Genomic DNA, 22,497 nt, shown 5'->3' with positions numbered 1-22,497 from the left:
ATGTGCGACACCAGAGTCGGTTGCCACAGGTGACTTCAGTTGTCAGTACCACAGAAGCAGCGACGACTACAGGAAGGTCATTTGTTTATCTTTAACATAAAGTAAAAATAGCTAACAACCAAAAAGTGTCCGTTTTAGACGCTAAACGTGGAGGTTTCATTAAAAATGCAGCTGGTGAGTTTTTATTAGACCGTTAAGCAGAAGGACAGAAAGTGTTCTCCGTCGCTTGTCGTCGTCTCATTATTTCTGTCTCAAAGCATCAAACGCCAGAACAACGTCAGAGCAACTTGTTGGGGAAATTCAGAAATTAAGCCTCTCTTCTCGGGTGTGTGTGACATGTCACCTTCACGGTCCATTCTGCTGGTGGGCGAGGGGAACTTCTCCTTCTCCTCCTCACTGTGTAAGTTGGACTCTGAATCGGGGAGCAACATCACGGCCACCTGCCTGCAGCATCAAGAGGAGGCACTGCGGCACGATGGAGCCGCCGCCAACATCCAGACCATCAAGGATTCAGGTACCGAGAGCTCCAGGATCTGTGGCTGATTTTATGTTGGATTTTAGTGGTTACTTCTCGTCCTTGTTATTCAGGAGGAAGTGTCCTATTTGAGGTGGATTGCACAAAGCTGGGGCAGTGCGCCTTCCTGAAGGGCCGTGTGTTTGACCGAGTGGTGTTCAACTTCCCCCACTGTGGGAGGAAGAGTGGGGTGAAAAAGAACAGAGAGCTTCTCAAAAACTTCTTCCTCAGGTTAAACAGCACCTCACGTCTTCTTGTCTTCACATGCAAGGCGGTTTCTACACATTTTTCACATCCAAATACCAAACTTTTTTAAGTACAGAGTTCTCGCTCTGTACTTAAAATCTAAACTAACTGAAAAAGAAATTCATGGTGGAAGTATTCACATATTTTTTATGATTAATGAATGGACAAACAAATAAGATGGATGTTGACTGAATGGATGTTCATTTCATGGTTGGATGGACAAACCATAAAATGTTTGTCCATCCAATTCATTCATTATTTAGATGCATGAATGGACAAACAAATATGACTGAAATGAATAGATGGATAGACAAATATATGGATGGAGGAGTAAATAGATAAATAAATGAACAGGAGGATGTGTGATTGGATGGATTGATTACAAGTTGATAGAGTTATGAATGGATGGATGGATGGATGGATGGATGGATGGATGGATGGATGGATGGATGGATGGATGGATGGATGGATGGATGGATGGATGGATGGATGGATAAATAGACGACTGGATGGATGAACAAACACATGGATAGCTAGACAAATGGATCAATTGATAAATAAATAGATCGTTTTAAGCATTAATGGACAATAAAAATTGTCTAAAAAGGTATTTTGTTTTTCCAAGCATAGTCAGACTTAAACCTTTTGACACTGAAAAGCATATGTGTCAAACTCAAAGTCCCGTGGGCCTAATACTGTATGTTTCAACTTTTATGAAGTCCTCAGGAGTTCTGATAGATGTCCAATTTAAATTTCTATTTTTAACTTCCAGTTGTGTTGAGGTTCTGGCCGAGGATGGGGAGGTTCACGTCTCCCTGTGCAACGGACAAGGCGGGACTCCGGCGGACCAGCCGAAACGTGAGTGGCACAACAGCTGGCAGGTGAGTGCCATGGCAGCCGAAGCTCACCTCATTCTCAGCGCTGTGCAACAGTTTGAAAGTGACAACCTCCCAAGCTACAAGTCCACTGGATACAGGTAAGAAGTCAAGGTGAGTGTTGAAGTGTAGGATTGTGTGTCCTCTGTGTGTTTTGCAGTATGTATTTGGGATCCAACATTGTTTAACAAGCGTGTTGCTGTTGTGCAGGAGCCAAGATAAAGGCTTTCATGTGGAAAAAGCTCTGCTGCATGTGTTTTCACGCAGCACCCCATTCACTCCTGTCCAGATAGTACAGATGGCGGAGGTTATTGAAGGGGAGACAGTCCACTATAACATTCCAGCTGAGCTCAGTGATTATGTATCCAGGTACTGGAACTGGATATATACAAAATGATTCACTACAAAATTATTTGTGGTGAATGAGCAAGGAGGTCTTACTATCTATTTTTTTTCTCCTTAGGGGGTTCCTCTCCTCAGATTCCATCCATCCTGTTAAGTTGGTGCAGGACTTTCTTGTTGAAGGCATAGGGGAACATTGGCCAGTGTCCATGAAAAGAGACCTTTTCCCCTACCTCATATCAGCCAAGCAACTGCAGACATGCTGCCACGATCTTGACAATTTGCAGTATTACTGGATTCACTTGCTTCAGAAAGAACTCAACTCTCAGGCTCAAGAAGACGATGCAGATTGCTCAAACATTAAAGCCACTTCACCTCCTACCAAGGCGGACAGAGTGTGGAGTAAAGGAACTGAGAGTTTACAGTCTATGTGCTGCCATGATTTTAATTTGGAAGTGGAAGGGGGTCTTTACCTGCTGCGTCCATCATTGATTCCTCAGCTGAAAGAGCTCTTCATAAACAAAGATGTCATTGGTAATGCAGAGCCTCAAGAGGAAATTGATCAAAGTTCTGAGGTTGAGGACAGTAAGACAGAAGAAGCCTGTGACGGCTGTAATGGGTCTTCTAGCTTATTGTTTGGTATTAGTGGAGTGGTGTTCAGGAGCGTGCCCATCAGCCTTTGGGCTCTGCCTGCCTTTCACGAGATTCTCCTCACAGGTGTTTTCCCTTTGGAAAGTGAGCCTGTTAAATTGATAGGACATGAGCTGGAAGTGCTCCTCTCTCCCTATGGGGTCTCCATAGTTACAGAAGAGAAAAGCCTACATCTGGTGGCTCAGCCGATGGGTTTGATCGGTAAAGTGTTTGCAAGCAACACAGCTGACGGCAACAACCACGTCACTGTCAGTGCATCTCTAAATTTAGACCTCCTTGCTGTTCTCTTTTTCTCACTGCCTGACTGGCGTCTGCTTTGGAGTCACGACCCACGCTTCCTAAAACAGTTCTCTCTCTGTCCACCACCAGGGACGTATTTTCAACCTTTTTCTCTGTACCCAGAATCCTTCTCCTTTGACATCAGCTTCTGGACGGGGCCTGCGTGGGATGAGAAAATGTTCTACGCTATTGTCCGAGAGGCAAGCTGTGGAACTGTGGAGCAAGTCAAACTCATCGACACATTCTCGCACCCTGATCTGAGTCAGACCAGTTATTGTTACAGACTCATCTACCACTCACACACACACGCCCTGTCACACACACAAGCCCTGACATTTCACAAAGAGCTGGAGGTTTTGCTCTCGTCTCGTGTGCAGGTTACAGTCAGGTAGCACTTCACATAAACTGTTGGGAGACATTAATAATTCAGACATTTTCGTTCTCCACGTGTGCTTTTAGCTGGAAGAAAATTTAGTAGAAAATCTTTAGTCGGATGTTTACAATGGTTGAAAATGTGGTTGTTGTATTATGCATTTGAAAATGTGACTGAAATCATTCAGTGTATGTTCGTCTCATAACCATATAATAAACCTACTATTGAAGCTGAAACGTTGATCAACTGAAAATTATTGTAAAATAGAAAATGTAGATTATTTTAAGGCTTTATTTCTTATATGTTAGAAATAAACAAATCCTCTCAGCCCCCAAAAGAAATTGTTTCATAATCAGAATCATATCATTTTGATCATTGATATTAAGACAAAATACCAAATGAATAATATTCATGAATATAAAAATAATTTAAAAAAATCTGTCAATAACATGTTTACATTGGAGTGTAAAGAAGCAAATCCTATTTAATATTCCTCCACTTTGTCGACGTCATCTGTTCATTTTCAATCCAGTAAAGTTATGAATGAATGAATCAAAGACTGAGAAAAAGAGCATTTCACCTTTACAAAAGATGTGTTTTGTAAACGAATCTTAAACACATATATGACACAGAACTAATTATTTACAAATACAAATTTAAGTTTCTAAGTGTTGCACTACTGCCACCTTTTGGAACTACTTAGCTTCTGCAGTCTGCAGTGAATCAATTTGACTAATGAGCCCTTTTCACCCTGTCCAATGACAGTCCAACACTTTCTTTTCTGCTTTTCACCTATCACTCAGTAAAGTATGTGCTTTTTAATCAATATTAAGAAATTAAACTGCTGCTCATTTTTCCTTATTATATATATACATTTTTGTTTGCTTTTAATGTTTGTTTGCAATGCAGCAATCATTCTTCCTCTACATGTCATTCCTTTTATTATTTTGAAACTAAATTATTAGATTGCGTCTATGTCTTGCGTTACTTTCTTAATTCTGTTGCTATTGTAAGGAGCAATTGTAACAGTAAATTTGTAAGCCGTCTGACTGGAGTGATTATGCTGAAATGAAAAGCCTGAACTTCATATCATATGATTTGCACATCATTGGATGTGCAAATCATAATATGCATCAATACAATTATCAAATCCTGTTCAAGCCTTATAAACAATGATATCGCATTAAGAAAGATTTGTGTAAAAATTCTCAACTGTAAAGTCTTAGTGGGGTTTTTTTCTGATTGGGCTCAATCAGTGGAGAAAGATGTGACACACTCACTGCTGTTATCATTCATAATTATATAAATTATAACTTTGTGGATTAATATGGTGTACAGTTATGTAAACTTAAGGTTAGATTTATATAAATGTTTGTGTGTGTACATAAAATATATAAACATTTTATAAACATATAAATATATTTATATGTATTTATATTTGTTTATAAATATATAAACAAATAAATATTAATTTTAAGCTCCATTTTTAGATTCTCTGTAGACATCAACCTTTTAAATAATTATTTTTACATTAATTTTCTAAGTTATATAAAGAAAACAAATGTTTTATTCTTGCTTCATGCTGATGCTCTACGGGACGTCAATGAGAAGAAGAAACGAAGTTGGGCTCAATAACCGAACAGAGACGAAAATGACCGAAGCGCAACTCGGCAGAGCAGGGCTGGTGAAACATGGCGGCCAAGGCGCTTCGGCAGCGAGCCAGACGAGGCAGCAGACAGGATGCAAACAACGTGAACGTCCCAGCCGAAGCCCGGCCGACGAAAGAAGAGAAAGGCACCGATGAAAGCAAAATAACAGAGACCCGGCAAGAGTGAGTAGGAGCCCGAAGAAGAGACGTTTGAGTCTACGATGTTGAGAGCTCTATGGAGTGACTGACAGCTAGCTTCGCCAGCTAGCTACTTCACAGCAAGTTCCGACAATAACAAAGCGATAAAAAAGCATTTGCCTAGCTCCACTGGATAATTAATAAGACTGTCTGCTCACGGTAATAAACCCCCAACGGACAGTTAATTGTAGCGCAGCTCAGCATTGTAGATCTGTAGCTGTTGCGGTTCAATAAGGGGGTTTGGGTTTACCTGATCAGATTCATTCATTCTCCCCAGAAGCTACGGCACATTTTTAGAAAGATAACAGCTTTTTGGTGTCAATTCCAGCGCTATTGTCATGCCAGCGACTGTTGCTTTTGCTACCTCACTGAAGCCATCCAGATAAAATGTTGACAGCTTTATGGGATGACGTGTCTTAATAATAAAGCAGCATTGGATCAGCTCTGGCTGGATCTGAGCCGTCTATCTAATCCGATGTGGTGAAAGATGTGAAACAAAGAAGTCTTGCGACACCAATCACATCCTTACAACACAGAGTATGTTAAATATACTCACTTTAATACCGGGAAAGCTCATGTAGTGTTTAGTCTTTAGACGAAGGTTTTTACGAATGAATATATTATCAGGACATGCAGGATTTCCGAATACAATTACTCTTTGTAGACACAGTAAGCCAGGTATATTAAAATATATTTTGCTAAGATACATGCTGGCTGTGAATAGGCATGGTCAGGGACCAGATTTTCACAATGTAGTCTTGAAGAAAAATACTCCTGCTTGTGAGATAATCATTTGATTTTAAACAAAATGAAACTATTATAACTGCTGATGAATTAACCAAAATATTTTCTCTATGACAGTAATGTTATCTATCACTCTTTCATTGGTATTCTGACATTGATATATAGCCCTTGGGAAAACAATAAACAATAAAAAAATAGGATAAGCACTCAAAAGTGTATTGTTGACCGGATGCACCTGTACGATGTATATTTATTATTAAAAATATTGAAGTGTGCTGGTGAGACATACTGTAATATATTTTTGTTTTCTGGGACAGTCTTTCAGGCTCTTCACAAGTGATTATCTCTGAGATGTACTTTGTTTTTCATTGCAAGTTTATATATATTTTTAAGTTAAATCATTTTGACAATTTTCAATTTGTTTGGACTGATTTAAAAAAAAATAAAGCTAAATGCATAGTTAATCATTAATTAGTAAAACACTGTAATGAGCATATTGCCCACATGGAGCAATTATATTTGATTTAAAAATAACTTTCTATAAGTTATGTAAGTATTTTTTTTTACATAAGTTGTCAATATTTTGCAACCTTTTAAATATGCTCAGTGCATTCTTCGAATCTTATGCATGTTGACTGTAAAGTTTTAAACGAGGCTGTTTTCTTGTCTTCAACAGGCCGATAAGTCGTGGAGGGCAGGTGTGGGCTCCAGAGGGGTCAACAGCATTTAAATGTCTCCTCTCTGCACGCTTTTGTGCTGCTTTGCTCAGCAACATCTCAGACTGTGATGAGACATTTAACTACTGGGAGCCTGTAAGTTCCACTTTCCAATAGAAATTGAAGTCGTTTATGATGCTTATAATGATCAAAATCGCCTCAAAATCTTTCTTCCAAATTCTGCATTGTTTCAGTTGATTTTCTCACGTTGTGTTTCCACAGATGCACTTTCTCTTGTATGGGACAGGAATGCAAACATGGGAATATTCCCCACTGTATGCCATCAGATCCTACGCTTACTTATGGCTGCATGCGCTTCCTGCTTGTTTGCATGCCCATGTTCTACAGACTAACAAGGTAAGTATCACAAGCTGTAATCTCAGTTTTTGATGTAGATGTTTAAATTTTTTTATGTTTTGCTGAGAGTCATCAAGTTTCGTTCATAATAAATGACCTATATTGACATGAACCTCAGCCTTACTATTAGAACAATGTTTTTAAGAACTCTTGTCTTTTGAATTATAGGATTTTTTTAAAAAATACACACGGCTGCAAATCACAATGCCAAAACATTCTCTTTGATTTAAAACCTGTTATGTTGTGTTTCAGGTGTTGGTGTTCTACTTTGTGCGATGTGTGTTAGCATTCTGCTGCTGTGTCTGTGAACTCTATTTTTACAAGTGAGTTTATCTAAAAACAAGATAGTAATATAGCACTTTGAAATTATGTTAAGTTTTACACTGCCTGGTTAAAAAACAACTTATCATGTCGCCATGTTTGAACTGATCTTCTGCAGAGCGTCTTATTCTTTAAAGCGCTGCTTTTTTTAGCATGAGGTCCCCACTGAAGGTTTCTGCTGAGATTAATTTTTGGTAAACTAAAGGAACAGTCAGATCCTTTCAGTATCGTGAGATTTCTTTTAGTTTTTGACCTGGCAGTGCTTGAATGCATTTTGTAAGTTGTATGGAGTTGAAGTAAAGTATTTGATTTGTTTGTTTGCTGTGATGCAGGGCAGTTTGTAAGAAGTTTGGTTTGCATGTGGGAAGGCTGATGTTGGCATTCCTTGTACTGAGCACGGGAATGTTCTGCTCCTCGGCAGGTTGGTCAGATTTATTCCTAGCTTATCCGCCGGTTTTATTGTTTGATATATAATTGCTGCAGCTTAATAAACTACCTATTATGAAAACTAAAAGCTAGAGAAATGTCATGGGCAGTGGATATTTAGCTTTTTCAGGAACATGACAGATGAGTTGGGGCTGGCACATTGTACAATTATATAGGTTAGGCTATCATTAATAATTACATAATTTATCCTTATATCTGTCTGCTTACAATATGAAACAAAAAAAAATCCAACCCCAGAAAACAGCAGCTGTGTAGCCACCATTTCTTAGATTTCAGATCTTATTTACTTTTTTTAAGTTTTTTGGGGAGTACAGAAACATGTCCTGAATGTTTTCTGGGGGTTTTTGGCTGAAATTCAGAAAATTCTAAAAATAATAAAATAATTATTTCTTTTTTAAGGTGGTTTTCCAAAGCACTCTCTTTGCCTTTAAGACTTAGAGTTGCACAAGTTCAAGACGACTTGCTCTCCCCCTGCTCCCTCAATTTGCTTATGCAACCAAAGCTTAGATGACATTAATTCAGTTTGAATTATTCTATGTATACAGTGTCAATATGGAACAAGAAGCACTTTAGAAGACCAATTTAAACACAGATATTTGTAGTCAGACTAATACAATCATGTAGACAGATTCAGAGTCAGTTTACATGCATTCCAATTTCATTCTAGTTAGAAAACCATCCAGTCAAGTTTAATTTATTTGACCAATTTGCAAAGCGTAAGGAAACTCAGCCGAGGGCATCAAATCCCTGATGCAGCAGCAATCCCTCTTTCTGGATGAGGATGTGGTGACAGTGGATTGTATTGGTTCATTAACATAGCATGCTATGACTCTTTTTAACAAGAACAAGCCTCCAGTTAGTATTCTTAGAATGTGGTATGAATCTTTGACAGGTTTTTGTCTGCTTTTTATTCCTGACCATTCATAGTTTTTATTTTTTCTGCTTTTTTTCCTCAGCTTTTCTGCCTTCCTCTTTCTGCATGTACACGACCCTGATTGCCATGACGGGGTGGTTTCAGGACTCAATACCACTGGCTGTTATGGGCGTGGCCGCCGGTGGAATAGTTGGCTGGCCATTTTCTGCCTTGATTGGGTAAGATGGTAAATAGTAACACTCCCTTTTTAAAAGTAAAATTCAGAATATCTGAATGACACCGTGTTAATTATCTGTGCAGGTTTCCGATCGCGTTCGACCTGCTGGTGATAAAGAGAGAGTGGAAGAGTTTCTTGATCTGGTGCGCTCTTGCTTTGCTTCTGCTGCTGGTGAGAATATTCACTATAATATGTTGTGAAATAAATAAACTTTTAGAAAAATCTCCATCTTGTTTTTGAGTCAAACTAGAGAGAGATTACATTTTGTTTTTCAATTATACAGAAAATTACACAGTATGCACTTTTTAATGTTTTCTGTGTTCATAAATGAAGAACTGTGTTATTTATTTTCGCCTCCATCTTGTTCACATTTTCAAGGTCCCTCTGGTGGCAGTGGACTCCTTCTTTTATGGCAAACTGGTGATTGCTCCTCTCAATATCCTGCTTTACAATGTCTTTACAGAACATGGGCCTGATCTTTATGGTAATTTGCACAAGTACATCACAACCGTTTCTCATTTTCTTAGTCACATTCTTTTAAAAATTATGTCAGATAAATAAACAACTCAGAGGAACATTATAATTTAATATTTCAATAGAATGCTTTAAACAATCTGAGAATTTTGTTTGTGAGGAACATTGTTCATTGTTTAGTGCCAGGATTTAATGTTTAACATTTAATGGCTGCTTTAGAAAAGTAATTATTACAAGATTTTTTTTCCATAAGATCAAATTAAAAATTGCAACACTTTTGTCCTTTTTAACATCTAATGAATTCGGATAGCTAACCATTAATTTTCACATCTAATTATACAGATTAAAATAAATTATGAACTTGTATATAATTTTATTTAAGTAATAACAAAGAAAGATTCTACTACTTTATTGTATTTTTTAATCATAGGAAAAGACAAAATACTGAACAGAACAAACATTAGTTTAAAGTATTATCAGATTACATATGTCACTAATTACATGTTTTATCCACATTTATTGCAGTTGCATATCTTCGTGACAGATGCCTTGAAATAAATGATGGGTAGTTGTAACATTTGGAGCGACTCACAGTTAAGTGATAATTTGACTGTTTGTGTCATCCTGTTCTCAGGTACGGAGCCGTGGCATTTTTACTTTCTGAACGGAGTCCTGAACTTCAACCTGGTGTTTGTTCTGGCGCTGTTTTCCCTGCCGCTAACCGGTCTCATGGAGACGCTGCTGCACAGGTTCAATGGTGAGACCTGACTCATTTCTTGTCTGTTTTATTTTTGTTTTAATGGTAATCAAAGCACTGAGGTTTCCATTTGTGACTCCTGGCGTTTTTTTGCAACAAGATCTCATGTACAGTGTCACAATTACAAACTGTTAGAAACATACCCATTTACTGGTGCTCTTCTGCACATTAGTTCCCCTTAGTTTAGGTATAGTTAAACATTACGCATGGTTAAAGTGTCTGTACTAATAGTCAGATTAGATTGTGATTTAACATGTTGATTTATTGTTTTATGTGTTTGTTTTTTTGCAGTTCAGAATCTGGGCCGCCCATATTGGCTCACTCTTTCTCCCATGTATCTTTGGATGTTGGTTTTCTTCACTAGACCTCACAAGGAAGAGCGCTTTCTCTTTCCCATCTACCCTCTCATCTGCCTCAGTGGGGCAGTAGCACTCTCGTCTTTACAGGTATAATTGGCTTTTTTCCAAGTGTATGGCTTAATGTTTTTGAGTGTTTAGGCAGATAAAGTATCTTAGTTTATTTTCCCATAGAAATGCTACCACTTCCTGTTCCAGCGATACCGACTGGAGCACTACACTGTTTCCTCCAACTGGCTGGCTTTAACCACTGTCGTTGCCTTCACAGTGCTGTCACTGTCTCGCTCTGTCGCTCTCTTCAGAGGTTTGTGCACAGACAAGAGTCTTGGCAGCAGGTCTATCAGCTCAATGTAAGGTCAGGTTTTGTTTTACGTTGTGTTTACAGGGTACCATGCTCCTCTGGACCTGTATCCAGAATTTCACCGCATCGCAAAGGATCCCACGCTGCACTCCGTCCCCGATGGCCGACCAGTCAGTGTGTGTGTTGGGAAAGAGTGGTACCGCTTCCCAAGCAGCTTCCTTCTGCCTCACAAGTTAGTACTCATTAGTAACAGAGTTTTTGCATTTCTGGATGATTGTGAGAAAATCTTAAAACATCCCTTTTGTTAACTGAAAGACATGATATAAGTAATAAACCATTTTGTGTGGTTACAGGAGATTTACCAAAAGATTGCTAATATCACAGGAATCCCACAGTCTTTAAAAACACATAAATACAATTATGATAATAATACATTATGGAAAAAATACAGCAATATATTTTATTCCTCGTCTCAATGTCAACAAGTTCTACTCATCCATCTCTACATTCATTTAAACTTTTGATCACTCATCCATCTGCTGCTTGTTTCTCCATCCATTCCATTTGTCAATCATCCATCCTTTCTTGGTTTGTCCATCCTCGAGTTGCCCATCCATCTCCACTTGCTCTCTTTAAGCTCTGCAGAAGCATCTTGTGTAATTCCATGGGGACCTTTTAGATTTATAGGTTTAAAACGTACCAAGAGTGTATTAAATCTTGAATTTTGATGAGACAGAGGTGACGTTGGTTTCAAATAAAATGCTGTTGTCTTGATTTATCCTTTTCCTTTAAGCTTTCTGAGAGTTTTTCCTGCCAAATCATAATGATCTCCTCTCATTATTATCCAATTACCAGAACATACTTACAGAAAATACTTTTATTTCTGTATCTGTTTTAATAATTAGAGCGGATGATTCTTATCTTCTTTTGTAGCTGGCAGCTGCACTTCATTCAGTCAGCGTTTAAGGGACAGCTTCCTCAGCCGTACGCCTCTGGGCTTCAGGCCACGCAGATCATTCCAGCCAATATGAACGACCAGAACCTGGAGGAGCCTTCCAGATATGTGAGACCATGAGACATAATGATGTTTGGCATTGCGTAGGTAATAATTTCACTGACCTGTGAAATTTCTTTTTTGTGCAGGTAGATATAAAACAGTGCCACTATCTTGTGGATTTGGAGACAGATGAGGAAACGCCACTTGAGCCTCGCTACTCAACCAGTAAAGAAGAGTGGTCGGTCATTGCTTATAAGCCTTTCCTTCAAGCTTCAAGGTACTTTGACAGACTACGACAGACTTTCTGACAATTTCCAGTTCTACACTTGATATTTAAAATAAACATGCTATTTTTCTATGTTCACAGAAGTTAAAAGATGCGTGTTTTAATAAGTTTTTTTTTTCTTTTCTCAGATCCTCTCCTCTCTTCAGAGCTTTCTACATCCCTTTCATATCAGACCATCACACCACCTACAGGCGGTACATGATCTTGAAAGCACGGCGACAAAAGCAGCCTCGTAAGCGGGCCCAGGGCTGACACTTGGACCTGATCCTTCTCCCTATCCCATCCAAGATTATTGAAAAGAAAATTAGGAGTCAGTTACATCCGATCCACGCAGCCGGTGTTTGTGTGTCAGTGTGCATGTGGTGTGGTTTGTGTAAAAAAAAAAAAAAAAGTGTGAATTAGCAGACTCTTTAAAGACGTCACGTCTGCTTTGGGCTGGAGCGATTGTCAGAAGATGTTCTGAATGGAGATGTGATTGCCAATCATCAGCGGAGCATTTTTAAACATTTTTTACTTTTTCGTCTTTGTTTGTACATTCATGTCTTAAAGGCTTAAGCAGAAACAGGATTTTACACTAAATCAACCTTAATAGGCCACGGCACAACAAATCCAACTGTTTTCTGTTTACGCTGTACTTGAAAACGTGGCCTGAAATGAAGAATTTCTCTGAACATTTGATCTGAGTTATGTAAAGTCTGCTTGTCTGGAAATGATAAATGAATGAGGGTGTGTTGTTGACAGAGTTCCTACACAATTTTCTCCTCCCAGTGTTTGGTTTTTGCAGGTTTCATCTTTGAAGAGCGACCACTGCAAATATTTCTTCCATAAATCCATGGTAAAGTTCGGTTTTTGTATTTCAAAACTTTCTGCCAAAATATTGACCAAACAAATCTGGAGAAGTATGAAATTTGGAAACGACAAATGTGTAGGAACTCTGTGTTAATTTAACTTGTGAATAATGTGAATAAATTCATGATTGACTGTGTGTGCTACTTTGTTTTCTCCTTTTTCTCACACTAAAAATCACTTAATGACCTGAGTGGTTCATTTCTAATCATTTTATTTAAAGATGTTTTCATGTAGCAATCATACAAACTCATCTCACTTGCAGGAGAGTTGTCAAAGGATTACACATTCTAAATAATAATAGTGAAAATGCATACTTTCATTCTCTTCGATTTCATGCTGTTATGTATGGCGAGGCTGGAGCCACTTCATATGAATTCAGAGCAGGATCCACGTTTGAACCGACTCTGTAGGCAAAGGATAATGATAAATCACACAACAGTTTTGTGACATCTTACATTTTAAGGCAGTATCCAAAAACACAATACATATAAACAGTTTAGAGTTTGGTCTGAAATGCATCTGGTTTTAAAACAAAAGTTTTTCAGGCACTGAACACAATTATCCATGACATCAATATTTATTTGAGTGACAAAGCAAGGGCTGCATGACAAATTCATGCAAAAACACTCTTACACAGGTTTTCTTTTAAAGTTGACAAAATCTATTTTTTTCTTCAACTAGCATCAGCTGCCTCTGAAAGTTGCGTCTTTTCGTTTTTGTCACTTTTTGTATGATTAATCGGTGAGCTGTCTCCCTTAATGTGAGTAGATCACTTAAGGCAGGTCCTGAGATATAATTAAGACTTCATCAGGTTAGCATTCCATCTTATCATTACAAAACTGAAAATAGACTTTTAAAAGGATCAAAATAAGTTGTTTTACTTTTTCCATGCATTGTTTTTTAAGAAACCCTCTACCAGCAAGAGCTGACATATTCATGTTAGTGAGATGAGATTACGCAGCACAGGAGCAGCTAACCTCAAGGTGAGAGGAGAGATGGATTACTGTGTCACGAGATCTACACTCAGATTTTTAATCCTTAAACCCCAAATGACCAATGAACTAAAAGAGGTCATCTGAGGTTACTTTAAATTATAAAAGAACATACAAAACTTATACATATTAGGATTGCAGTTCTATGCGTCCCATTCTGTAGAATTTGTAATCTCATCTCTAACCAACCTAGGCCCACAGAATGCAGGATTTTAATAGAATTGATGCTGAGAAAACTCAAACGACCCTCATGTTGTGTTATGCAGACACACTGTACTGATGAAGATCCACTCACATCTGGTTGCTGATTGCTTGAGGCAACCACTTTATTTCAGTTGATAAATATTGGACGATTCAGACTTTTGTAAATGAATTTATCTGGTACTGTGAAAAACTATTTCCTCTCTTATGTCTCATCTTTTAGCGATTTCTGGCTCTTACCTGTTTTTCTTAATAGAATGAATTTTAATTTCAGAAAAAGATAACAGGATTAAATACAAAATGCAGTTTTTCTATGATGACCTCAATTCCTGTGAAGGAATTTTGTCCCTTTATGTCCTAAAATAGCAAACAATAACCACAATATATCACACAGCTACACCATGTTTGGGTGTCACTAAAATCTCATTTTGCTACTTCATATTTTCCCAGAAGTCTTGGGGATCATCATGAATGTTTGACAAACTTGCGACTGGCCTTGTGTCCTGTTTGATCAGCAATGCAGGGTTTTTTGTCTGCTTTAAATGTTGTGGGTACTTTTATGACCTGGAAGAATCATTGAGGCAATCTTGAAGTAGTTTTGGTTCACCACTGTATGTTTTCTTCATTTGTGGACAATGGCTTTCACTGGATTCGATGGAGTCCCAATGCATTAGAAAAAGCGTAGTAGCCTTTTCCAGATCTAAACTGATAGATGATCTTTCAGCCTACTTCATGTTGCCAAACAGATTCTACTTGAGTGGCTTCTTAAGTCTCCCTTAATAATCTTCCATTGGGAAATTTTAACTTCAGCCAATATCTGTGACAAATTACAGTTAATTCATGAGTTTACAAGTGGAGTTTACAACCTTTTCATAAAATGGCATGTTAATTTGGGTTGCTTTTTCTTTTTTTAAATTATCTCACCATGATAAAACTGCATTTTTAATTTTCTAACTATGTAGGTTATCTTTGTCTAATTTAAAGCAAAAGTTGATTAAATCTGTAAGGGCACAAATAGCTTCTCCAGCACTGTAAACTCCCTTCTGATGCAGGTTTAAGTTGAATTTTACACCTTCATCACATTACAAAATCACTATGCAAATATGAATCCCATCAGACACAGGACAGGGTTAATGTTCCTAAATGTGCATCATCCTGAGCATTATGCGCAGAATGATGCCAAGATACATGGCAACATAAGAAGCTTTAAGTATTTAAATGTGTCTGACTGAAATGACCAAACTTCAATATTCATACGACCAACAAAGTGAGGGTGATTAGTGAGTAGAAACAAAATTCATATTTCCAACTTTAGATAAAAAAAAAACAAAAAACAATTAGGTCTTGCACATGCACAAATTTCATCCCTTCTTTTATCCCTGTTCAGTCGCTCTTACAGTGGTGTGAGCAGACTCGAGAGAAAAATCAGTATCTCTCTCTTTTTATCCATTCCTGGTCATTGAAGTACCTCCCTCCACTGTCAAGGTTCAGGCCGTTTCTGTAGCAGTCCAGGTTTGTGTGGAAGGACTTCCGGTTTGAGTATGTTCCCAGACTGGTTTGAAACGCCTCGTGCCTACCGCTGGTAACGTATGTCTGGTAGAGGTCAACCTTTCCCGTTTGACCTCCAGCTTTAAGTCTGGCATCATACAAGTCAGTGCCTGCTCTGATGCTGCTGTCAAACAGGCCATGCTCTCCATACACAGGGCCGCTGTAATGCTCACTTTTCGTGGTGCGGCGGCCCAGGCTTCTGTCGTAATACTCCCTGTTTTTGGTGCGACCCAGACTGCCATCGTTCAGTACCCTCTTAGCCGAGCGTCCCAAGCTGCTGTCGTAGAAGTCACGGGTGCGCTGGCGCCCGAGGCTGAGGTCGTTGAGGTCAAAGTTCAGAAAGTCGCTCTCTGTGCTAGCAAGAGTTACGAAGCCGCTTTCTGTGTCCCGTCCGCCAAGATTGTCGTAGTCGCCCGTCGGCGTGTCGGGAGAGGAGCACAAAAAGGAGGTGTTCTTTGTTTGTGGGCGAGCAGAAACCAGGTCATCATCCTTCTGGGAGCGGATGACGTTGTAGACGTCTGTAGTAGTTGGACTGGGATCTGTTTGGCAAACTTCTGATTTCTGTTCGTTCCTCCTTCTGTGTCACACATAAGGATAAGGAAAACACCCAAAGTAATAAAGCCTATTCAAAACTCCACTTTTAAAACAATTAACTCTAATCACTTGGGTTGATGCATTTACATGCTGGCTAAATGTCTTTCAATCAGGGTTCTCTAGAATAGTTCGCAGTTGACAATATTTTACTTGCAGTAGACACCAGTCAGATCTCAGTTTTATAACGTGGCCACATTTCAGCCCTGAAATGATTGTCGGTACCAATCATTTCAGGGCTGTTCAGGTTAACATTGTTGAACTGATCTTCACAGTTTCTGGATTTGTATCATATAGTTTTGTTTTCGAAGTGCAGGTTGTACACGGTAGCTTTTTCTGTCCCATGATCCAGTTTGGCATTGGTTGTAACTCAGCATGGACTTTTAGAAAAATAATAACCTAAGAAAATATACCAATTAGATTTTAGCAGCCGATTGAGCGGTGTTACTTAATAGGATATTTGTAGGATTTTGGTGTGTTTTAGGATGGCAAAAATCTACTTTTGACGCTTTATCTAGCAATTAGCTTTTTATGTACATTAGCTAACAACTAATGATAACTCCATCAAACCCCACTCTTAAAAAAAATGTGACTTGTCCCCTCAAAACTATTCTGAAAAACTTTCTTCAGAAAACTACATTGTCTTGCTTTATTGAAGGAAGGTGAGATGATCTATTTGGGTTTAAGCTTGAAAACTGCTGGAAAAAAGTGTGAGCTGTGGAGCTGCACAAGAACAAAAAGTTTTAAATTCAAAACTTGTGTCAAATTTAAAGTCTGCAAACACTGCCTTTCCAAAGAAATGAATTAGTCCCTTAAATAGGGTTATTATCTTGTACAATTTCAAGCACTATGCATAACTGATAAGAAGTCTTATTTTTATTTTCTGTTATTATGCAACTCATCTTTATCTTCTCACCGTCTGAGCAGCACTTTGAAGCAGCAAACTCCCATCACTGTCAGAAGCAGCAGGATTAGTGGGATTGTGGGGATGATGACGTAAACTAAATTCACGGCTACAAGACAGAAGTGGTTGTTAGAAACTAATATTTTGTTATGAGTGTATAACTTTTGGCAGTAAATGCAGACTTTAAATGACCTGTTCGTCTTTCTTGGTTGTCGTCACTTGGATCCCAGGGGAGCGCAGATGGAAGAGAGGCATCTGCAAAATAATGACATCTCAGGCTTTTTACATATATACATACTGCTTAAAGTAGCATAAATGTTCTATATCAATGTGTTGTTATGTACTTTACCTTTCTGACTGGAGTTGGGAGACAGAGTGGATGAGATTGGCTTTTCTGTGAAAAATATGGAAATACAGAAATTTAGAAATATTCAAAGTGAAACAGATCATTTGTTTTCAGCTGTACCTCCTGTGTATTTGCAGATGAAATTGTTTTTGGTTTCGCAGTTGTCATCGTTCCACTGGAACATGTAGAGCCCACCGTGTCCGGCCGGAGCAGACGGTTGGTGGTACATCACCACACACACTTCATAGCCGCACGACGGCTCATCAATGTGCCAGTTCCTGAAACACACAGTTGGAGCACATTTAGTGTCTTGGGAAAGACTTCATATAGCGCTGACCTTTATGCATTTGGTCACATTAAAACCAGAGATTTTCATGTAGTTTTCTTGTGATAGATAAATACAAATGTAAGAGATAAATGGGTTCCAAGAATCTACAAAAGTCCATTTTGATCAGTTGTCTTCATAACCCAAATGATTGGTAATTGGAATAATTTTATGATCTACTTCCAAAGATCAGCATCAGTTGTGCAGCAGAAACTTAATATTGTTGAGATAGAAACTTTTGCTTGGAAAAACAAAAGTTTTGAATAAATCTGTTTTGACATTGATTCCCCCCTTTGATTTCTGTGATCCCATATTATGCAATTATCCTGAACACTGTTTTACCTCAGAATGGTTCTCTTTGACTAATAGAGGATTGTTGAACTTGATTTAGTTCAAGTCTTAATTTATTTAGATAGAATAAATCTATATAGATTGCTTCTCTAATTCAGCCTAAACCCTGCCTGATAAACCAGGCCAAAAGTGTTATGATCATAAAATCCACAGATTCCTTACTTTTGCAAGACACTTAGTTTGAAAATTCTGCTGATCATCTAGGTAAAGTCAAGAATGATTAGAGTAAATAAAACATGTTTTATAACCTGTCTCTGGCATGTTTCTCTTTTTGTTGCCAAATTGAACTCACTGTTGGCAGCATCATTGCTGTTGTTATCTTGATTAATGCCTCCTGTTGTATTTCAATTAGATTTGATGTGCACCTAATTCAATGGCCACGGAGTGGGTGTAACTCAGCCGCCTGTGTTTTACCTAACTGCTCAGGAAATAGAAGACATGCACATTTAAATTTATAGAAAGTTTGAAGGAGTTTGGGTAATTCAGACCTGAATACTTGATCTCCTCTGAGCTCTGTCAGAGGAGATCAAGTATATTTGTTCATGAATGTTGGTAGGATGGAAGAGGAGATGGAAATTGGATCGGAAGCTCGTCTGCCATAATTGAGGTTTTGCCTGATGTATTGACTTGAAAAAAGATTGAAGCAAAAAGGCAAAGCTTTTGATTTACCAACTGTCTACCTTGGTCATGACATATAGATCATGGCTGAAGGAACAAGACACAACTGGCTGAAATGAGCTTCCTCCATCAGGTGGTCAGGCACAACCTTGCAAATCAGGGGAGAAAGTTTGTCATCTGGGAACTCAGAGTAAAGTAACTGCACATTAGAGTCAATTTAGGTGGCTCTGTTTTCTAGGAATGTTGGGAAGGAGAATCTGGGAAGACCCAGAACCCACTGGAAATCTCATACATGGCTTATGTTCTGGAAACACGTTGATATTCAGGATAGAGACTACTTACTCCTGCAACACGATTTCAAATGAAGAGAAGACAACAGACGGAAATTCAGGATTTTTTTAAAGTGAGATTTGTGAAGAAGTGGCTAGGGAGAGGGAAGTCTGGGCCTCCCTTCTGGGCTCCCTTCCGCTTATCCGGGATAGTCTGGGCTGCTACCCCGGCCACCGATGGATGGATGGATGGATGGATGGATGGATGGATGGATGGATGGATGGATGGATGGATGGATGGATGGATGATGGATGGATGGATGGATGGATGGATGGATGGATGGATGGATGGATGGATGGATGGATGGATGGATGGATGGATGGATGGATGGATGGATGGATGGATGGATGGATGGATGGATGGATGGATGGATGGATGGATGGATGGATGGATGGATGGATGGATGGATGGATGGATTTGCTCTAAACAAAAATGAAATGAGTTTCTGACAAAAAACGATTCTGTGACTGTGGAGCTTATAAAAAAACAAAACATGAATGACCCTGCTGACCCCTCCACTCTTACCTGAACGAGGATTTGCTCCCGTCCAGCCAGAAGTACTGAGATGAGCAGTCCGAGCTGCTGTCCTCGTGTCCCAGTCCACGCCGGAGGCCTATCCAGAAGTCTCCATCCGAGGGACGGAGATCGCTGATGAGCTGCTCTACGACCTTCTGCTCGGACGCAGACTCGATGCTCAGCAGCTGGCCTCCGTCTCGTTTGCAAGTGCTCTCTGCCTCCTCAAAGTTCAACTTCCAGCGCAGCTCTGAGAAATAGGCCAGTTTGTAACAAGGTCTCCCTTTTCCTGTCTTGCACACTCTTTGGCCTGGACAGAGACACAATGAAGCAGATGTCAAGTAAACACGTGGGATCTTTTCTCTACTAGTTCCTAACAATGTGGCAAACATTTACTGAGATACATGCTGAATATGTTGTCTGTGTACCTCTCGCTTCAAATATGTCTGCTTCAGGAATCAAAGTCCAGTTCAGAGTTCAGAAGCCAAAACAAAGCATATCCTCAGATTAATTCAAATATTCTTGACTTTGTGTTGTGTGTTTTTAAGAGGGGCTTACCTGTAATGACGCTTGCTGCTGCAGACGGATGAACACAAAAGAGCAGGAGAAAAAAGGCAGTCATCACCAGGTCCATCTTCATTCACTGTTTTCAGTTTTCTACCAGAACTTCAACTGAAGTGTCGTCCTTTTCATTTCTGCTCATCTGTCAGGTCGTTAAATTGGTTCAAACAAATCCAGAAAGTCCATCTAAATTCCATAAAAGTGTGAAAAAAAGTTTGGAAAAGTTTAAATTTAAAGACTAAAATGATTTATTTTACAAAATGGGGCAAGAGGGACAAGTCTCCTGTTGTATCTAGTGAAAAGGCTGTGTGTGTGTTTCAGAAGGTTGAGCAGAGAGAGGGGAGGAGAAAAAGACTTCATCTTTGGGAGGGGGGCTGTAATCTGTTAAGAGCAGTCTTAATGATAAGAGAAGAGGATACATTGATCGCTAGACATCCAATCGCCCAAGTGGTTCTCATTGTAAATGCTGACAAGAGGCAGATTTCACTCATTCCTTTATTACTTAAGCTTTCGATATTATCATCACAAAAGTGTTACATGAAAACGATCCCTCTTAACTCGATCAGGGATCATTTAAAACATTATTCCCAGCACTCTTACTGGTTGCAAAGCTGCATAGATCTTTATTTGACATCTAAGATCGCTAATGAATAAAAAAAAAAGTAAGGACGAAAGCTGAGAAATGCACTTTACATACTTGGAAATAAGTGTCAAGGTTTGATTTAGATGCATTGCCTCAGTTGGGAAGACATGACTTCACCTTTTCAGATGAAGCTTTCTGCTTCTTTAAATCAATAAGCAGAGTGCAAATGAAACAAAAGCAAAATCTGTCTTGAACTGTAGAAGAAGCAATCTGTATTTTAACAATAAATAATGCTCACCATTATCAGTAACTATTATTAGTGGGTGGACTTAGATGACATCTTTTAAGCATTCATTGTCATATTGAAATGAAAGATGAGAAAAACATTTCTGTACAGTCAGTTTTACAGGGGCATCTGCTGTAAAAGCTGGACTCATCTTTCACTGCAGCAGCTTGATGTCAAACTGAAAAATGACTAAAAATATGACTTCCAACCGGACCGCATGTAATCAGTTGGGAACCTTTTTTATGTCAAGAATTTTATTTTTATAAATAATGTAAAGTAAATGGGAGTTAGGCATGCTTCTGATTTATGTATCCCTTTATTAGGTTAAGAAAGGAGTTCTGATTAATAATCTAGATGTTTTTTTGTTTATGGGGAATAAATGTACTCTGACTATTTAAAGTGAACACATGCACTTTTTGGATCAAATGTTATTTGGTTTATCTTTTAATTAAAGCCAAGTGCAGGCAAGTTGTAAGACAAACCTAAAAATCATCATTTTTGTAATCCTTCTGAATCTTAAGGAATCATTTTGATTATTATGACGGCTTTAGTCCATTTTACTTACTGGAAAAGCTGGTGAATTTATCTAACAGTTTTAAAACTGTTTAAACTGAATTTAAAAATTTTAACCTCTTGTCTTGTTTTTTAAAATGATTAAATCAGTACTTAACAAAAATATTACTTATCAAGCTAAAATCAAAGAGGCTTTTACTTCACTAAACAGAAATTGACTGTTCATCGGTCTTCATGATGATGTTTATTCCTTAATGATCTCCAATAAACCCATTTGGGTTAGGGATTGAATTATTCACAGGTGGAATATATGTATTAATTTGATAACTTCTGAAAGCAGTTAGTTGCACAAAATTATATTTAAAGGCAATGAGGGAAGAGTGCAAGAGTTTTTTTCACAATCATGCACAACTTCGAGTGGATTCTCAAGAAAACATATGAAGGTTTGGGGGTTGGAACGTGACAAAATGTAAAAATAGTCTAATGAGTTTGAATGCTTTTGCATCTAGTGTTCACACTGGTAAGTCAGAACTCAGAAGTTGCTAAATTTGCATAACCTGATGTTTAAATTTACTACAAGAATAGAAAACATGTCATGAGGGTTCAGGCAAATAAAGCTTCATTGTCTATCTGTGCAATTTCATTTTAAAGTAACAGGATCAGCAAAAAATATGCATTCAATGCATGCAATCTTCTTTTCTAGAGCTCAAAAGAGGGGAAAACGTGTATGCATGCAGTTCCTAATGGCAGCAATTTCTGAAATGGCCTATAAGGTTGATTTAGGGCTCTCAGTGAGACAGATCAGCCAGAGTTTAAACAGCAGGATGCTTCATCAGGAATATGCTGTGTGTGCTAGCAGTGCACAGACGGTGAAGAGAGGAGGGGGCTTAACGGGGCCTGAAATTACCGCCGCTCATGCACGCTGCTCTATCCAAACACCGCTAATCAGTTTAGGTGTAGATTGATTTCAGTGAAAGACGAGGGTTCAGCTTCGGTTAAATAGAAGGCGGAGA

The 22,497-nt window shown here is 38.6% G+C and overlaps 3 protein-coding genes across 7 annotated transcripts; 2 read left to right on the top strand and 1 right to left on the bottom strand.

The window, feature by feature from the left end:
* Window positions 1–21: 21 nt before the first annotated feature.
* fdxacb1 (ferredoxin-fold anticodon binding domain containing 1) lies at window positions 22–3,504 on the top strand. 2 transcript variants are annotated; one of them, XM_055043888.1, is made up of 6 exons: window positions 22–174; window positions 258–514; window positions 589–745; window positions 1,533–1,736; window positions 1,846–2,004; window positions 2,099–3,504. In XM_055043888.1, exons 2-6 carry the CDS (start codon window positions 337–339, stop codon window positions 3,297–3,299), a joined length of 1,899 nt encoding a protein of 632 aa, XP_054899863.1. In that variant the 5' UTR covers window positions 22–174; window positions 258–336; the 3' UTR covers window positions 3,300–3,504. The 2 variants fall into 2 exon arrangements, with proteins under 2 accessions (XP_054899863.1, XP_054899862.1); XM_055043887.1 differs by having other exon boundaries at window positions 22–514.
* Window positions 3,505–4,932: 1,428 nt separating this feature from the next.
* alg9 (ALG9 alpha-1,2-mannosyltransferase) lies at window positions 4,933–12,958 on the top strand. Of its 2 annotated transcripts, XM_055043766.1 has the most exons (15): window positions 4,933–5,111; window positions 6,547–6,682; window positions 6,809–6,943; window positions 7,196–7,266; window positions 7,597–7,685; window positions 8,668–8,803; window positions 8,886–8,973; window positions 9,181–9,286; window positions 9,911–10,033; window positions 10,325–10,479; window positions 10,564–10,693; window positions 10,775–10,922; window positions 11,624–11,753; window positions 11,834–11,964; window positions 12,102–12,958. In XM_055043766.1, exons 1-15 carry the CDS (start codon window positions 4,972–4,974, stop codon window positions 12,223–12,225), a joined length of 1,842 nt encoding a protein of 613 aa, XP_054899741.1. In that variant the 5' UTR covers window positions 4,933–4,971; the 3' UTR covers window positions 12,226–12,958. The 2 variants fall into 2 exon arrangements, with proteins under 2 accessions (XP_054899741.1, XP_054899742.1); XM_055043767.1 differs by lacking the exons at window positions 4,933–5,111; window positions 7,196–7,266 and having other exon boundaries at window positions 6,553–6,682.
* Window positions 12,959–13,016: 58 nt separating this feature from the next.
* Window positions 13,017–20,416, bottom strand: layna (layilin a). 3 transcript variants are annotated; one of them, XM_055043764.1, is made up of 9 exons: window positions 20,100–20,416; window positions 19,970–19,990; window positions 19,554–19,851; window positions 17,525–17,682; window positions 17,408–17,452; window positions 17,251–17,313; window positions 17,071–17,167; window positions 15,413–16,140; window positions 13,161–13,226 (listed from the first exon to the last, which is right to left on the bottom strand). In XM_055043764.1, the coding sequence occupies exons 1-8, from the start codon at window positions 20,179–20,181 to the stop codon at window positions 15,441–15,443; spliced, it is 1,464 nt and encodes a 487-aa protein (XP_054899739.1). In that variant the 5' UTR covers window positions 20,182–20,416; the 3' UTR covers window positions 13,161–13,226; window positions 15,413–15,440. The 3 variants fall into 3 exon arrangements, with proteins under 3 accessions (XP_054899738.1, XP_054899740.1, XP_054899739.1); XM_055043763.1 differs by having other exon boundaries at window positions 13,017–16,140; XM_055043765.1 differs by having other exon boundaries at window positions 13,017–16,140; window positions 19,970–19,987.
* Between the last annotated feature and the right edge of the window lie 2,081 nt (window positions 20,417–22,497).

The sequence above is a fragment of the Poeciliopsis prolifica genome, unplaced genomic scaffold (genome assembly GCF_027474105.1).
Source record: "Poeciliopsis prolifica strain line A6 unplaced genomic scaffold, Auburn_PproV2 SCAFFOLD019, whole genome shotgun sequence".
In the NCBI taxonomy this organism is placed as follows: domain Eukaryota; kingdom Metazoa; phylum Chordata; class Actinopteri; order Cyprinodontiformes; family Poeciliidae; genus Poeciliopsis; species Poeciliopsis prolifica.
The sequence above is the reverse complement of the archived record's forward strand: the minus strand, read 5'-3'. Positions and strand labels throughout refer to the sequence as shown.